Genomic DNA, 19,636 nt, shown 5'->3' with positions numbered 1-19,636 from the left:
ATACAGTATAAGCCCCTACATAGCTACGTATGTACAGTATGAGTCCTCACATATCCCCCTGTATGCAGTGTGAACCCTCACATAGCCCCCTGTATGCAGTGTGAGCCCCCACATAGTTTCTCTATATACAGTATAAGCCCTCACATAGCCACCTATGTACAGTATGAGTCCTCACATATCCCCCTGTATGCAGTGTGAGCCCCCACATAGTTTCTCTATATACAGTATAAGCCCTCACATAGCCACCTATGTACAGTATGAGTCCTCACATATCCCCCTGTATGCAGTGTGAGCCCCCACATAGTTTCTCTATATACAGTATAAGCCCTCACATAGCCACATATGTACAGTATGAGTCCTCACATATCCCCCTGTATGCAGTGTGAGCCCCCACATAGTTTCTCTATATACAGTATAAGCCCTCACATAGCCACCTATGTACAGTATGAGTCCTCACATATCCCCTTGTATGCAGTGTGAGCCCCCACATAGTTTCTCTATATACAGTATAAGCCCTCACATAGCCACCTATGTACATATAAATATCTCATAGGTGTATGAAAGAAAAAATAAAAACACATACTCACCTCGCTTCCGTTCCCTTGGTGCTCTGCTCCTGTTTCCAGTGCACTGATTCTCAGTAACAGAAGAGTGATGAAGTGATGTTATCCTGTCACCTAGCTCACATTCTGATTGGTGGATGCACCGCTGTCTGTATCCTGAGAATGCAGCTAACGGTGACAGTGAAAAGCAGCGGACTGGCAGCAGAGCGCTTGGTGTGGCCCATCATGGACCACTGTTTTCAGCCCTTTGGCTGTCTTTGTCCGCTGGCCAGACTGGAAGAGCCAGAGAGCTGCACTTTGCCCAGCTCTGTATTAAAGCATTACTTTTAACATATATGATTGAAGGTGTTATGGAATGTGTTTCTAATTTGTATGCAGCTATTTTTTAACATATAGTTATACAGTATACATCAGCTTTTTTTTTGCATACAAGGATATTGAAAATGGTAGCTCCTAGCAACTAAGTCATCATATGAAAAGCAGTGGCTACAAGCCATGAATCTTCCTGCTTTCTACATCTGCAGCAGTAAAGAACATGCAGAAAGGCTTTCAGATTACCACTCCATGCGATTGGGCAGTGAACAGGAGTGTCATTATCTGATCATTAACCTGGTTTAAATACTGTTTGTAATGCGGGCTTAAAGGGGTATTCCCATCTCCAAGATCCTGTCCCAATATGTTGTAGATGTAATAATAATAGCAAATACTTCCGATTAGAAATGAAGTATAGTTCTTCAGATTTGTTATGTCGCTCACCCCATGTGCAGGGCTTTGCAGTAGCTTAGGTATCCATGGTTATGACTAGAGTTGAGCGATACCGTCCGATACTTCAAAGTATCGGATCGGAATGGATCAGCCGATCTTTAAAAAAAGTATCGGTATCGCCGATTCCGATACCGGAAGTCCCATTCAAGTCTATGGGACTTCCGGTATCGGAATAAGAAAAACCCTGTTTTTGCCTTGTACAGCCTCTCTGGGGTCTGTACGGGCCTTTCGGGGGGCTGTGCCGGCCTGCCAGGGGGTCTGTGCAGGCTCCGGTGGTCTGTGCCGGCCTGCCGGGGGGCTGTGCCGGCCTGCCGGTGGTCTGTGCAGGCTCCGGTGGGCTGTGCCGGCCTGCCGGGGGGCTGTGCCGGCCTGCCGGTGGTCTGTGCAGGCTCCGGGGGGCTGTGCCGGCCTGCCGGGGGGCTGTGCCGGCCTGCCGGTGGTCTGTGCAGGCTTCGGGGGTCTGTGCAGGCATCGTCCGATGGGACTACAAGTCCCATCGGGCGATGCCTGCTACCATGACAGTGATTGACACATTAGCCAATGATGGGACAGTAGTAGTCCCATCATCCGGCTAATGTGTTAAATGTTAAAAAAAAAAAAATACTACATGCATGCTACATACACTCACTGGCCACTTTATTAGGTACACCATGCTAGTAAGGGGTTGGACCCCCTTTTGCCTTCAGAACTGCCTCAATTCTTCGTGGCAGAGATTCAACAAGGTGCTGGAAGCATTCCTCAGAGATTTTGGACCATATTGACATGATGGCATCACACAGTTGGCGCAGATTTGTCGGCTGCACATCCCTGATGCGAATCTCCCGTTCCACCACATCCCAAAGATGCTCTATTGGATTGAGATCTGGTGACTGAGGAGGCCATTTGAGTACAGTGAACTCATTGTCATGTTCAAGAAACCAATCTGAGATGATTCGAGCTTTATGACATGGCGCATTATCCTGCTGAAAGTAGCCATCAGATGTTGGGTACATTGTGGTCATAAAGGGATGGACATGGTCAGCAACAATACTCAGGTAGGCTGTGGCGTTGCAACGATGCTCAATTGGTACCAAGGGGCCCAAAGAGTGCCCAGAAAAAATTCCCCACACCATGACACCACCACCACCAGCCTGAACCGTTGATACAAGGCAGGATGGATCCATGCTTTCATGTTGTTTACGCCAAATTCTGACCCTACCATCCGAATGTCGCAGCAGAAATCGAGACTCATCAGACCAGGCAACGTTTTTCCAATCTTCTACTGTCCAATTTCGATGAGCTTGTGCAAATTGTAGCCTCAGTTTCCTGTTCTTAGCTGAGAGGAGTGGTACCCAGTGTGGTCTTCTGCTGCTGTAGCCCATCTGCCTCAAAGTTCGACGCACTGTGCGTTCAGAGATGCTCTTCTGCCTACCTTGGTTGTAACGGGTGGCAATTTGAGTCACTGTTGCCTTTCTATCAGCTCGAACCAGTCTGCCCATTCTCCTCTGACCTCTGGCATCAACATGGCATTTCCGGCCACAGAACTGCCGCTCACTGGATTTTTTTTCTTTTTCGGACCATTCTCTGTAAACCCTAGAGATGGTTGTGCGTGAAAATCCCAGTAGATCAGCAGTTTCTGAAATACTCAGACCAGCCCTTCTGGCACCAACAATCATGCCACGTTCAAAGGCACTCAAATCACCTTTCTTCCCCATACTGATGCTCGGTTTGAACTGCAGGAGATTGTCTTGACCATGTCTACATGCCTAAATGCACTGAGTTGCCGCCATGTGATTGGCTGATTAGAAATTAAGTCTTAACACACAGTTGGACAGGTGTACCTAATAAAGTGGCCAGTGAGTGTACATACTACATGCTACATACATACTACATGCTACATACATACTACATGCTACATACATACTACATATATACTACATGCATGCTACATACATACTACATGCATGCTACATACATACTACATGCTACATACATACTACATGCTACATATATACTACATATATACTACATACATGCTACATACATACTGCATGCTACATACATACTACATACTTACTGCATGCTACATACATACTACATACATACTACATACATACTACATGCATGCTACATGCATGCTACATACATACTGCATGCTACATACATACTACATACATACTACATACATACTACATGCTATATGCATGCTACATACATGCTACATACATGCTACATGCATGCTACATACATACTACATGCTACATACATACCACATACATACTACATACATACTACATGCATGCTACATACATACTACATACATACTACATACATACTACATGCATGCTACATGCATGCTACATACATACTACATGCTACATACATACCACATACATACTACATACATACTACATGCTACATACATACTACATATATACTACATGCATGCTACATACATACTGCATGCTACATGCATGCTACATACATACTACACACATACTACATGCTACATACATACCACATATATACTACATACATACTACATACAATACATTCATACAATAAATTCCCACGCAGCAATGGCATAAAGTGAGACTAGGGACTTTTTTTTTTTTAAGTGGCGGAGGAATACAGTGCGGAAGGATACCTACCTTCCGTCATTGGATTCCTGCAGCCCGTAGAGAACGGCAGCATCATCTGATGCTGCAGTTCTCTACCCAAGATCGTCGTGGGACACACTCGTGGACTGCTTCGGATCGTGGGTGAGTATTTTTGTGGTTTGTTATGTTAATATTTATTCCGGAAAAGACAATGGCTTCGGGGAACAATGTGACAAGTATTGGTAAGTATGTTACTCTATGTTATATGTACTGTATGTCTATGTATGTATTGTATGAATGTATTGTATGTATGTAGTATATATGTGGTATGTATGTAGCATGTAGTATGTAGTATGTATGTAGCATGCATGTAGCATGCAGTATGTATGTAGCATGCATGTAGTATATATGTAGTATGTATGTAGCGTTGCATGTAGTATGTATGTAGCATGTAGCATGTATGTAGTATGTATGTAGTATGTATGTGGTATGTATGTAGCATGTAGTATGTATGTAGCATGCATGTAGCATGCATGTAGTATGTATGTAGCATGCATGTAGTATGTATGTAGCATGCATGTAGTATGTATGTAGTATGTATGTAGTATGTATGTAGCATGTAGCATGTATGTAGTATGTATGTGGTATGTATGTAGCATGTAGTATGTATGTAGCATGTATGTAGTATGTATGTGGTATGTATGTAGCATGTAGTATGTATGTAGCATGCATGTAGCATGCATGTAGTATGTATGTAGCATGCATGTAGTATATATGTAGTATGTATGTAGCATGTAGTATGTATGTAGTATGTATGTAGTATGTATGTGGTATGTATGTAGCATGTAGTATGTATGTAGCATGCATGTAGCATGCATGTAGTATGTATGTAGCATGCATGTAGTATGTATGTAGTATGTATGTAGCATGCATGTAGTATGTATGTAGTATGTATGTAGTATGTATGTAGTATGTATGTAGCATGTATGTAGCATGTATGTAGCATGTATGTAGCATGTATGTAGCATGTATGTAGTATATATGTAGTATGTATGTAGCATGTAGTATGTATGTAGCATGCATGTAGTATATATGTAGTATGTATGTAGCATGTAGTATGTATGTAGCATGCATGTAGTATATATGTAGTATGTATGTAGCATGTAGTATGTATGTAGCATGCATGTAGTATATATGTAGTATGTATGTAGCATGTAGTATGTATGTAGTATGTATGTAGTATTTTTTTTTTTTTTTTTTTTTTTTTTTTTTTTACATTTAACACATTAGCCGGATGATGGGACTACTACTGTCCCATCATTGGCTAATGTGTCAATCACTGTCATGGTAGCAGGCATCGCCAGATGGGACTTGTAGTCCCATCGGACGATGCTTGCACAGACCCCCGGACATCAGCACAGCCCCCCGGCAGGCCGGCACAGCCCCCCGGCAGGCCGGCACAGCCCCCCGGCAGGCCGGTACAGACCCCCACAGGGTGCACAGACCACCGGCAGGCCGGCACAGCCCCCCGGCAGGCCGGTACAGACCCCCACAGGGTGCACAGACCACCGGCAGGCCGGCACAGCCCCCCGGCAGGCCGGTACCGACCCCGGGCAGTCCACACAGCCCCCCGGCAGGCCGGCAGAGACCCCCGGAAGGCCCGAAATGACGGCGCATCATGATGCGCACACACCGCGCATCATGATGACGTCAGGCCGTCAATCAACTTTGAACTTCCGATTCCGATGCCGAATTCCGATATTGAAAAAATATCGGAAGTCGGTATCGGAATTCCGATACAGCAAGTATCGGCCGATACCCGATACTTGCGGTATCGGAATGCTCAACACTAGTTATGACCACTAACTGCTAACTAATCACTGAGTGGTCGTAACCATGGACACCTAAGCAGTTGACAGGTTTAAAGGCATCTTTAGTTGAACAGCATGTACTTATGGTCAGGGCTGTGGAGTCGGAGTTAGTTTTGGTTGGAGTCGGTAGAAATGTACCGACTCTGACTCCAGCTTTAAAAAAAATGTAATAATATTTCATAATTGAACTTTCATATGAATTTTATAAATGTTACTCAAATATATATGTTCTATCAAACTATGAACAACAGTGATAAGCAGTTCTGCTGGAGAGAGAGACATTTCTTACTTCTTGTGTGTCACTGTTCTCCACTGCCCTTATCTAATCTTATACTTGGTTAACCTCATGCTGCCCCAACCCCCCTACTTACAATGTATGAAACTGAAAGTGAAAATGTGTTGCAAATTCTTAGTAGTAAAGCTCCTCCTCTAGACTAGATCATACTAGGTGTGCGTCTTCCAAGCATCTCACAGCTGCCTGCTACTCAGAAGAGGAAGACTGTAAGAAGTATTATCCTTTCAACAAACTTTGCATCAGTTAACTGTGAGTACATGAGGAATAATAACAGTATTACTGACCACTATATCAGTTGTACGACCTGGCAATAATTTTCTACAATTGTTTTTAGGAAAAACAATTGTCATTTGGATTGTGAATGCAGAATTAAAAACCTGAGAATGTCAAAGAAGCATCACATTAAATCAGCTGTATTTGAACATTTCACCATCACTCAAGATAGAAAACATTATGTCTGTCAGTGTATGACAAATGATCCAGATGAAAACAAATGCTGTGAAGCCAAGATGAGTGCATATTCAGGCAAAGATAAAAATGCTCCTACCAGAGCTTCTAATCTAAAGAGACATTTACAGCGCTTTCATCCAGAAGTACTGAAAGCAGTGGATGAGAAAGACTGCATCCAAACCAATGAACCAGTGCCCAGCTCTTCCAGCCAAACAAAGGAGCAGAGAACTTTGGAGCCATCAGTTGCAAGATATTTTGTCAGTGACAAAGTTACTGTGACAATGACAGTAGATACATTTAAAAAACAGATCATAGAGCTTGTTGTAAAGGATAGTGTGCCTATTTCATTATTTTCACGACCAGCTTTTATGTGTCTGAATGGGGAAATGGCCCGCAAGCTTGGTGTTTCTCTGGAGAGAGAGAGTATTAGAAAATTAGTAATCGAAGAAGCTTTTAAACAAAAGGAAGAACTTAAAAAAACTCTCAAGGGACGCTTTCTGTTTCTTAAAATGGATGCCTGCACACGTCACAGAGTGAACTATTTTGCAATCAATGTCCGATTTGTTTGTGACAAAAATGAAATAGTTACCAAGACATTGGCAGTAAAAGACACCAAAGCTCATCACATCAGTGAGTTTCTCCAGGTCTTGGTGGAAAAGGTTCTGCAAGACTATGAACTTAAAAAAGAGCAAGTTCTTTCTGTCGTAACTGACAATGCTTCAAATATGATAAGTACTATTAAGCTAATGAATGAGAGTAATGATGGTGACCAGCAGCTAGAAGAACATTCTGGGTCCACAGACACAGAAATGTTTGAAATAGAGGAACACAGTATTGTAACTGAGGAGCAAACTGAAGTTGCTTCAGATGAACAGCAACATGATAGTTTAGATGATCTTGTTGAAACTGTGTCAATATGTTCTTTCATTCATCACATGCGCTGTGTTGTGCATACGCTACAGCTGGCTATAAGAGACAGTCTGCAAGAAGGACATGCTGCTGCACTGATTGGCAAGGTGAGAAAATTAGCTACTGTTGCCAGAACCCCTAAAGTTGACTCAATTTTGAAGAGACGTGCTGGAAAAGGGGCAATTATTGATCAAGCCACACGATGGGGCAGTACTTACTTAATGATTCAGCGCTTGGTTGAACTGAAAACCTTTCTTGTAGACATGGCTAACCCTCAACTGACGCTAAATGAAAGTCAGTGGAATCAGGTGACTGAGCTGGAAAAATTGCTAGAGCACCCATTTACAGTGACTAAAAAATTACAAGCAGAGGACTTAACTCCAGGTATTTTCTTAAAGGAGTGGAAGAACCTGATGTTTCGCCTGTCCCAAAGAGGAGGGTTAATTGCAAGTGGCATTGCTACATCAATGAAATGGAGAGAGGAGCTACTATTACAAAATAACATTCTTTTGGCAGCTGTTTATGTAGACCCAATGCATCGGATTCTTCTAGATGATCAACAGCTAAGTAAAGGAAAAGAAGCTCTGTTTGAAATAGCAGTAAGGATGAAAGGGTTGCAGAACAGTCAGGAGGAACAAGAAGAATTTGGTCGTCCTGCCACATCTTCACCCTCATCATCAACTGATGAAGAATTTAATTTCGAAAAATATTTGGATCACAAGGACCGTGCAAAGCGTTCCCACATAGAAGAAGAGTCATCCCCATCAAGGAACACAGCCAGTACATTTCAGCAGAATTTTTCATGTGCACTAAAAGAAATTGAGAAATTTGACCGTTCATCAAAAATAACAGTGCAACAAGCGATTCCTCTGTATCCTGACATTGTCAGAGATGTTGCCCGAGTGGTTACTGCTTTGCCACGAACACAAGTTAGTGTAGAGAGGTTGTTCTCTGCTCTCAAAATAATTAGATCAGATTTGAGGGCATCCATGAAGGAGGATCTGACAGAGGCAATACTTTTTCTGAGGACAAATTTATAGATTTCTTCTTATTAACTGCATAAAAGTGTTTATTGCATATTTACTTACAGTTTATAAAAGTTTATAAAACTTATTTTCTATATTCTAATTGTATTCTAATAAATGTAGTTTTTGCTCTAAGTGGTCTGATTACTTGTATGATGGTGATAAACTGAATAAGCATGATGTTTAATATTTTACAACAGTAAATTTGTTGTTATGAATTGGCCATTTATGAAGGAGCCGGAGTCTGAGTCGGAGCCTGATAAAATCCAGGAGTCAGTGTCGCAACTGTGGCTTACCGACTCCACAGCCCTGCTTATGGTCTACCAGGTTGTAATTGTCGATGTATAGTGATCATTGTTACTGAAGATTTGAGAAAGGGTAAATCATTAAGCAATCTTGCTACATAAGCGTGGTAAATTGTTCTCTGGTATTCACATTTAAGTTGGGAATGGCCATTTCTTACTAAAAATCATGCATATCTTCCTCAACCTTCACCGTCTTAACATTCTCCCTTGGGTACACTTTAAAACTTTCTTACGCCCTACTGGTTTAGAGATTGAAAAACCTCAGAAAGCATGTGCCAGTTTGCCTGAAAAGAGAAAAACTATCACCCTAGTGGTGATCAGATGCGATTTTCGGTAAGACAAACATTATATGCATTCACATATTTAAAAAAAAAAAAACTGGTTCACACATCTTGTGGAAAATAAGGATTGTCTCTTCTGGAGACTGAATAGTTTTTTTTCCATCATACATGACTGCACCACGAGAGAGGGGATCCGCCCTTCAAGGACAGGGAACCTTCAAGATAAAATGGGCGGCTCCTCTCTCCGCATCAGTTGTTTTACAAAGCACGAGAGGAACTCTGCAGATTAGTGTACATATAAATACATCCTTTACACTACTAATTACCAACACCCAAGGGAGTTTATAATGCTAATAATGCACCGAACTAATAACGTGATCAATAGGGAGGGAATATAAGGGTGCCATCATGTCTCATGAAAAAACACATTACCAGGTATGTAATACCTGTGTTTTTCGATTATACATGACGGCACCACGAGAGAGTTAGAGATTTGTAGTCTCTTAGGGCGGGATCACTCTTCTCCCGAAAGTGAGATCAGAGGTAGCAGATAGGTCTAACCTATAATGTTTGAAATATATATATATATATATACACTCACTGGCCACTTTATTAGGTACACCATGCTAGTAAGGGGTTGGACCCCCTTTTGCCTTCAGAACTGCCTCAATTCTTCGTGGCAGAGATTCAACAAGGTGCTGGAAGCATTCCTCAGAGATTTTGGACCATATTGACATGATGGCATCACACAGTTGGCGCAGATTTGTCGGCTGCACATCCCTGATGCGAATCTCCCGTTCCACCACATCCCAAAGATGCTCTATTGGATTGAGATCTGGTGACTGAGGAGGCCATTTGAGTACAGTAAACTCATTGTCATGTTCAAGAAACCAATCTGAGATGATTCGAGCTTTATGACATGGCGCATTATCCTGCTGAAAGTAGCTATCAGATGTTGGGTACATTGTGGTCATAAAGGGATGGACATGGTCAGCAACAATACTCAGGTAGGCTGTGGCGTTGCAACGATGCTCAATTGGTACCAAGGGGCCCAAAGAGTGCCCAGAAAAAATTCCCCACACCATGACACCACCACCACCAGCCTGAACCGTTGATACAAGGCAGGATGGATCCATGCTTTCATGTTGTTTACGCCAAATTCTGACCCTACCATCCGAATGTCGCAGCAGAAATCGAGACTCATCAGACCAGGCAACGTTTTTCCAATCTTCTACTGTCCAATTTCGATGAGCTTGTGCAAATTGTAGCCTCAGTTTCCTGTTCTTAGCTGAGAGGAGTGGTACCCAGTGTGGTCTTCTGCTGCTGTAGCCCATCTGCCTCAAAGTTCGACGCACTGTGCGTTCAGAGATGCTCTTCTGCCTACCTTGGTTGTAACGGGTGGCAATTTGAGTCACTGTTGCCTTTCTATCAGCGCGAACCAGTCTGCCCATTCTCCTCTGACCTCTGGCATCAACATGGCATTTCCGGCCACAGAACTGCCGCTCACTGGATTTTTTTTCTTTTTCGGACCATTCTCTGTAAACCCTAGAGATGGTTGTGCGTGAAAATCCCAGGAGATCAGCAGTTTCTGAAATTCTCAGACCAGCCCTTCTGGCACCAACAATCATGCCACGTTCAAAGGCACTCAAATCACCTTTCTTCCCCATACTGATGCTCGGTTTGAACTGCAGGAGATTGTCTTGACCATGTCTACATGCCTAAATGCACTGAGTTGCCGCCATGTGATTGGCTGATTAGAAATTAAGTCTTAACACACAGTTGGACAGGTGTACCTAATAAAGTGGCCAGTGAGTGTATATATATATATATATATATATATATATATATATATATATATAGAGAGAGAGAGAGCGAGAGAGACAACACTATTAATCGATCATAAATAATTTGCATAATAACACTCAGCGTCAACCACCTTTAATACAGATTAGCGATCATTGACTACCACTCTCTGGATATGGCCCCTTAGGGTGTGTGCACACGTTGCGGATTCTGCCCCTAATTTTTCCGCACAAAATCCGCAGCTCTTGGCAGAAAACACATGTGCGTTTTTGATGCATTTTTGCCGTGGTTTCAATGCGTTTTTGCCACGGATTTGATGCGGTTTTTCAGTGTGGTTTTGCCTGCGGATTTGTATGTGTTTTTGTAAGCTAAATAAAGATGTTATTTAACAAAAAAAAAGATTTGTGATGTCATTTTTGTCCAACCTCCTCATTTACATTGGTCCAACCCACACTCCATTACACACACAGATAGACAGAAAGATAGACAAAGATAGATATATAGAAGGATAGATAGAAGGATGGATAGATAGATCTGTCCATATATCTATCTATAGAAATATCCATAGATAAATCTATAGATTTAGCCATAGATATATCTATAAATATATAGCCATATAAATGTAAAAAATAAATTGCTCTCATGCAATTTTCTGCACCAGAGGGGGAAAGCCGACGGCCGGGGGCCAATATTTGTAGCCTGGGAAGGGGGTAATACCCATGGCCCCTTCCCAGGCTATGAATATCAGCCCGCAGCTGTCTGCATAGCCTTTACTGGCTATTAAAATAGGGGGACCCCCCAAAAAAATGACATGGGGTCCCCCTATATTTTATAGCCAGAAAGGCTACGCAGACAGCTGCGGGCTGGTATTCATAGCCTAGGAAGGGGCCATGAATATAGCCCCCCTCGGCTACAAATACCAGCCCGCATCCGCCCCAGAAATGGCGCATCTATAACATGCGCCAATTCTGGCACTTAGCCCCTCTCTTCGCTCTCCCGTGTAGCGGTGGGATATGGGGTAATGAGGGGTTAATGTCACCTTGCTATTGTAAGGTGACATTAAGCCCGGTTAATAATGGAGAGGCATCAATAAGATGCTTATCCATTATTAATCTTATAATAATAAATGGTTAAAAAAAACACACATAAGAATAAGTATTTTAATGAAATAACACACAATGTGGATTTCATATTTTTATTGCCCTCCCAGATCCAAGCGAAGCCCTCTGTCTCCTGTAATAAAAAGTAAAAAAAAAAAAAGTATACTCCCTGTCCAACGCAGTCCAATTCATAACGAGTGTCCCACGACGATCTCCCCTATAGAACAGTGTCACTGCTCTATTGGGCCTCCCAGTGATGAACTGACAGGAGACAATGCTTCCTGCAGTCCATCACTGAGGTTACCTGAGTTCAGGGTCTCACTTTACAGCAATGCTGCATGAGAATTAGGGTTACGGGACCTCTTTCCCGGCGGAGGGATACCTTTGCCTGTCATTTTATCGCGGGAGCCCCTGGAGAGCGGTCGCATCAGCTGATGTGGCAGCTCTCCACGGTAGATCGTCGTGGGACCCTCATTATTATCTGGACTACGACGGAAAGATAAGTATAGGTTGGTTTATTATTTTATCTTTATTACAGGAGATCGAGGGCATCGGGGAATTAGGTGAATATGGTGAGTATGTACTCTGTTACGTGTTGTATGTTATATGTATGTTATATGTTCTGTATGTGTTTTTTTTTTTTTCATGCAACACAGTAGCCGGATGATGGAACTACTACTGTCCAATCATTGGCTAATGTGTCACTCACTGACAGTGTAGCAGGCATAGGCCGATGGGACTTGTAGTCCCATCGGACGATGCCTGTATACACACACACACCACCGCAGAGCCCACCACACAGGCCTGATGGCCCCCCCACACAGGCCCGATGACTCCCCCACACAGGCCCGATGACTCCCCCGCACAGGCCCGATGACTCCCCCGCACAGGCCCGATGACTCCCCCGCACAGGCCCGATGACTCCCCCGCACAGGCCCGATGACTCCCCCGCACAGGCCCGATGACTCCCCCGCACAGGCCCGATGACTCCCCCGCACAGGCCCGATGACCCCCCGCACAGGCCCGATGACCCCCCGCACAGGCCCGATGACCCCCCGCACAGGCCCGATGACCCCCCGCACAGGCCCGATGACCCCCCGCTCAGGCCCGATGACCCCCCGCTCAGGCCGATCACCCCCGCACAGGCCCGATCACCCCCCACACACACACACAGGCCCGATCACCCCCCCCCCCCCGCACAGGCCCGATCACCCCCCCCCCCCCGCACAGGCCCGATCACCCCCCCCCGCACAGGCCCGATCACCCCCCCCGCACAGGCCCGATCACTCCCACCACACACAGGCCCGATCACCCCCCCCGCACAGGCCCGATCACCCCCCGCATAGACTCGATGACCCCCGCAGAGGCCCGATGACCCCCGCAGAGGCCCGATGACCCCTCCTCACACACACATAGGCCCATAGACACATAAAGTCACCGCTCACACACCATACACCCACATAGTCACTGCCCACACACCATACACGCACACAGTCACCGTCCACACTCCGCCCACACTCTTCCTCCTCCCGATCTGCAGCGTTTTACCTGCAGCAAAACCGCAGATCTTTTTTAGACCTGCAGATGTGCCCGACTCAATGCAAGTCAATGGGTGCAGAAACGCTGCAGATCCGCACAAAGAATTGACGTGCTGCGGAAATGAACCCGCAGCATTTCCGCGCAGATTTTTCCACAGCATGTGCACAGCATTTTTCATTTTACATAGGATAACATGGTACTGTACAACGCAGGAGATTCTGCTGTGGACCCGCAGGGCCAAATCCGCGGCAGATCCGCAGTAGAATCCGCAACGTGTGCACACACCCTTAGCCATTTTTCAGTCTAGCTATAATTTTTTCTTTTTAAACAAAAAGACTTTTACTCATTATCAATATAAAAAACAATGTTGCATAGTACAAAAATATTATAACCACTCACTTTACACAAATTGGTGCCATCTAACCATTTCTGTTCCCATTTAAAGGGAAGGTGCCGTGTTTTTTCATAATTTAATGTAAAAAAGAAAAAAGTATAAAAAGATATTATCCCCTAAGCTTCACTCAGTGGTGTGTATGGTTTGTTTTTTTTACTATATTAATGCAGCCACTGGGGGCTGCCATCTTACCTTTCTGGCTGCTGAACGACACTTTCCATGCTCATTTACTGCAGTCCCTGGGCATAAGACATAACGGTCGGCTCCCGACCCCTATCTCTATCATTGCAGCAGCATCAGGAGTGAACTGGGCACGCCTCTGTGAGCAGCTCAATTCACAGCTGTAGGTGTGGCCAGGCGCCATCTTATTAGAGCCCAGTGATTTCCTTTTAGCTCCATTTACACTCTGTTGCAAGCACTGTTATCACTGATGCTGTACTGTTCCATCATAAGGGCTTGGATGTTCACTCTGCACATACCAGCTGCAGGAGAAGACCCAGGACAAGCTCCTGGAGACCGAGCTGCTCTTTCCAAAACACCCGACCAGCTGCTGCCCCTGCAAAACATAGGAGGAGCTGCTCCTTGCTGTTTCAAAACACTTGGCAATCTGCTGGACATCTAATCCTCTCCTGTGTGATACTGACTGCTGAGCCGTGTATCTAATCCTATCCTGTGTGATACTGACTGCTGAGCTGTGTATCTAATCCTATCCCGTGTGATACTGTCTGCTGAACCGTGTATCTAATCCTCTCTTGTGTGATACTGTCTGCTGAGCCTTGTATCTAATCCTATCCTGTGTGATACTGACTGCTGAGCTGTATATCTAAACCTATCCTGTGTGATACTGACTGCTGAGCTGCGTATCTAATGCTATCCTGTGGGATACTCTCTGCTGAGCCGTGTAGCTAATCCTATCCCGTGTGATACTGTCTGCTGAGCCATGTATCTAATCCTATCCTGTGTGATACTGTGCTGAGCCGTGTATCTAATCCTATCCTGTATGATAGTCTGCTGATCCGTGTATCTAATCCTCTCCTGTGTGATACTGTCTGCTGATCCGTGTATCTAATCCTATCCCGTGTGATACTGTCTGCTGAGCCGTGTATCTAATCCTATCCTGTGTGATAGTCTGCTGAGCCGTGTATCTAATGCTATCCTGTGTGATACTGACTGCTGAGCCGTGTATCTAATCCTATCCTGTGTGATACTGACAGCTGAGCCGTGCATCTAATACTATTCTGTGTGATACTGTCTGCTGAGCCATGTATCTAATCCTATCCTGTGTGATACTGTCTGCTGAGCCGTGTATCTAATCCTATCCTGTGTGATACTGTCTGCTGATGCGTGTATCTAATCCTATCGTGTGATAGTCTGCTGAGCCGTGTATCTAATCCTATCCTGTGATACTGACAGCTGAGCCGTGTATCTAATCCTCTCCTGTGTGATACTGTCTGCTGAGCCGTGTATCTAATCCTATCCTGTATGATAGTCTGCTGATCCGTGTATCTAATCCTATCCTGTGTGATAGTCTGCTGAGCCGTGTATCTAATCCTATCCTGTGTGATACTGTCTGCTGAGCTGTGTATCTAATCCTATCCTGTGTGATACTGACTGCTGAGCTGTGTATCTAATCCTATCCCGTGTGATAGTCTGCTGAGCCGTGTATCTAATCCTATCCAGTGTGATACTGTCTGCTGAGCCGTGTATCTAATCCTATTCTGTGTGATACTGTCTGCTGAGCTGTGTATCTAATCCTATCCTGTGTGATGCAGTCTGCTGAGCCGTGTATCTAATCCTATCCCGTGTGATACTGCTCTCCTGAAATACTGTGTGCTGCTGTCACCCTGCTGGTTTTATGTGTGATCTACATTGTGGTATTGTGTGAAGTATATGGCGGTATTATGTGTGAAGTATATGGTGGTATTATGTGAGAACACTATGGCAGTATTATCTGCTAAAAGGGGACCCATTCTAGGGTGGTTCTGGCTGAGCACCTGCACACGGGTCAGGGGTAATAGTTAGGTGCAGTCAGGGGAGGGCTGGTGAGGCAGCTGAAGAGAGAGGTCTCATTTTTATCGTTACTGAATGGCTCCATTTCCCTCCAGCCTGCTTCCCAGCATCACCCCGGACTGCGCCTGTCGCCTCGCTTTCACACATCGCCAGGACAGGATCTGAGGAGGGGAATGGGGTCTTTGCATGCAAAGTCTGGGTCAGAACAGGCCATCAATCAGCAGAAATGTTTCCTGGATTTCTGTGGTGCTGTCACCCTACTCCTCCCCCATATATCTCCCTCTGTGCCCCCCATAGACCAGCACACTGCTCTCCTGAAATACTCTGTGCTGCTGTCACCCTGCTCCCAGAATCCTTGCTGCCTGCCATCCTCAGTGACCGAAGACCCCATTCCTCTCCTCAGATCCTGTCCTGGCGATGTGTGAAAGTGAGGCGACAGGGGCCTGATGTATGGTGGAAGGAGCAGGGTGACAGCAGCACAGAGTATTTCAGGAGAGCAGTGTGCTGGTCTATGGGGGGCACCCTGTTCAGTGCCAGGGATTGTACATAGAGCGCTGTGTTTTATACACATGGATGGACGGTCTGCTTGTCTGCTCCACAGAAATCCAGGAAACATTTCTTCTGATTGATGGCCTGTTCTGATCCAGACTTTACGTGCAAAGACAGTCAGTAACTTTGCAGGCCCCATCAAAATGGCTGCTCACTGTGTTCCTAGATGTCATCCTCTCTTTTCCCTTAGCAAACACCCAGAAGGGGAGGAGAGGAGTGACATCACACCCATGTCAGAAGATTCCGCCCATAATTACTGCAGTGGAGTAATGTGAGCTAGTTGTACACTAGGTTTTTGTGCCAAATTTCAGTAGCTGCTCCCCCTAGTGTTAACAAGTGGAAATGCCAAACTTTTTAAAATTATTTTTCACATTTTGCAAAATTAAAAATAAATGTTAATATGTTTTAAGAACATGTAAACAAATTCTTTACATTTTTTCAATTGCTGAAAAAAAAATTTTTGGATGGCACCTTCCCTTTAAGATCTTTTTATTTGCTTTTTTTCTCCAGCCTTTGTAAAGCTGGGGCTGTCTTTCTCATGTATAATTGACAAAGCATATTGCATAACATATATATGGTGTGTTTCCCACATCAGATAGAACCTTCAGAATGTGAACAGTCTGTCATCTCTCATGGAAGTGTACCTTGGACAGTGGATCCCAAACCATAGTACAGTGCTGAAATAAAGTGAGTATTTTAGTGATTATTGTTATATGTGTCTTTATGAAAAAGGCTTGCACTGTATTGCTCATATGAGTAAGCAATTTGTTACTGTTATGTGTAGCCCAAGCTACAGGCAGCATGAATCAAGCACAGCCAAGTATGTTTTGTTCTCAAACGCTGCTTTGTTCTGAAACCAAACTTTGAAAGGTCCTGATTCACCAAAGGTGTGCGCCTCTGAATGAGGCAGAAGAAAAGCAAAGGGATAACTAATAATTATTTACAAAACTGCCTAAGGCAAAAGAATCCCTTGATTATTAAAGAAATACTAAACTAAATACTAAAAGCACAAGATACAATTGGCATAAACAATGTTTGAATTACTAACTGGGATTACTAACTATCAGAATGTATCCCTATAGGAGAGTTTTATTGCTATATAGTACAGCTGCAGTCCTACACTATATTATTAAACAGCTATTGAGGTATGCTATCACTCATGCTAACTTATGAGATTGTCAGCTATCTGCCTCCCTGACATGTTTCACCACACTGGCATCATAAGGGGTATGAGGCTAATAGCTGACAAACAGACATACATATACCTTTGAAAGGTTGGATTGTGACCTCCTTGAGAATACCAGCCATACCTAATGATCCTTACAATAGTTAGTCTAGATATCCAATAGGAAGTGGTGGGAGTCATTAGGTATCTATATCCGATAGAGCTGTTATGTATATTAACATTGGTGGGTCAGCGAGTCGACTATATTGCTTCCCCTGATGTGTATATCATGGTGCCTTGTCCAATGTCTGCTGTGTCAACTTTTGACCATGCTCTGTTTTAAGGGAACCTGTCAGCAGGATTGTGCACTGTGACCTACAAACATTGAATATATGTACTGTATATACTACAAGAAATTTAAAAAAAAACATCTGCAGGCATATGCAGCATAATCACGTTTAATGTGAAGCTAATAACTGTGCTTGAGGTTTTCCTGAGGCGTATAAACAAAACAAAACATTTTAAAATGGCGCCTGTGGAGCCTGCGCAGTAGCAGCTATCAGTGTATATAGAGGCGATCGCCAATAGATGCTACTGCGCAGGTGGGGCACCATCTTGAAGGAGGACTTTTTTTTCTTTAGCAAGATGGTGCCGCTGTTTTTTTGTCTTTTGTTTTTTTTCAGTATGTACATATATTCATTATGTAAACTAGCGGGCAGGTCAGTGAGGGATCAGTGACCTGTCAGAATCCATCAGTATGAATAGCTAATCAGAGCACCACATAAAGGACCCCCCCCACAGGTCACCCCGGAGCACAAAAATCTCATTAACTCAAAGCTAGAAATAAACATTACACAACAACCACAAGACGGATTTCATCAACCAAGGCATCATTCTAATCAGTATAACGACACCGACCTGACACTGTGTAGGTTACTGTGCACAATCCTGCTGACAGGTTCCCTTTTAGTGGAGGGAAGGACCTACCTGAGCTGGAAGACAGTGCTTGGGAGGAAGTGATGGACTCACTTTGGTCAGCTCTGTAAGTGTGAGGGTCATGCTAAAACAGCTTAGGTTCACACTTCAGGTATATTACACCACAGAGATAGGGTGTGTAAAATCAGTGTGCCCCCGATGTAACCTGAAAGGTATGAAAAACAAGTTACATTATACTCACCAGGGGGCAGGTGCGATGGGTGTCGTGGTCCGGTCCGGCACCTCCCATCTTCATACGATGCCGTCCTCCTTCTTACTTCTGCCGCGGCTCTGGCGCAGGCGTACTTTCTCTGCCCTTTTGAGGGCAGAGTAAAGTACTGCAGTGGGCAGGCGCCGGGAAAGGTCAGTGAGGTCCTGCGCACTGCAGTATTTTACTCTGCCCTCAACAGGGCAGCTAAAGTACGGCTGTGCTGGAGCCGCGACAGAAGTAAGAAGGAGGACGTCATCTCTAGAAGATGAGAGGTGTCGGAACGGACCGCGACACCCATCGGACCGGACCGGATGCGGGGGTGAGTATAATCTAATTTGTTTTTCTTATCTTTCAGGTTACATCGGGGACTTATCTACAGCATTACAGAATGCTGTAGATAAGCCCCTGATGGCGGTGCCAGCAGCTGATAGGGCTTAAATGGGGTGACAGATTCCCTTTAAACCAGGGTTCCCCAACTCCAGTACTCAAGGCCCACCAACAGATCATGTTTTCAGGATTTCCTTTGTATTGCACAGGTGAAGCAATTATCACCTGAGCAAAACTAAGGAAATCCTGAAAACATGTTCTGTTGGTGGGCCTTGAGGACTGGAGTTGGGGAACTCTGCTTTAAACTGATAGGACTTGATTTGTAAAGACACACACCTGTCTATATAAGACCTCACAGTGCATGTCAGACCAAATGAGAATCATGAGGTTAAAGGAACTGGCCAAGGAGCTCAGGGACAGAATTGTGGCAAGGGACAGATCTGGCCAAGGTTACAAAAGAATTTCTGCAGTACTCAAGGTTCCTAAGAACACAGTGGCCTCCATAATCCTTAAATGGAAG

At 44.3% G+C, this 19,636-nt stretch overlaps 1 protein-coding gene across 5 annotated transcripts in view; it reads left to right on the top strand.

Moving 5' to 3' along the window:
* ANKS1A (ankyrin repeat and sterile alpha motif domain containing 1A) overlaps positions 1-19,636 on the top strand; it is a 537,122-nt gene that overhangs the window by 506,576 nt on the left and 10,910 nt on the right. For all 5 annotated transcript variants that reach the window (XM_073575593.1, XM_073575591.1, XM_073575594.1 and 2 more), the window contains one exon: positions 17,034-17,125. In XM_073575593.1, coding sequence (XP_073431694.1) covers positions 17,034-17,108 — 75 coding nt within the window. In that variant the 3' untranslated portion in view covers positions 17,109-17,125. The remainder of the gene's footprint in view (positions 1-17,033; positions 17,126-19,636) is intronic.

This window comes from Dendrobates tinctorius, unplaced genomic scaffold, assembly GCF_039654945.1.
Source record: "Dendrobates tinctorius isolate UK_male_01 unplaced genomic scaffold, ASM3965494v1 ptg000045l, whole genome shotgun sequence".
In the NCBI taxonomy this organism is placed as follows: Eukaryota; Metazoa; Chordata; class Amphibia; order Anura; family Dendrobatidae; genus Dendrobates; species Dendrobates tinctorius.
This window is presented reverse-complemented; position numbering and strand designations above follow the sequence as displayed.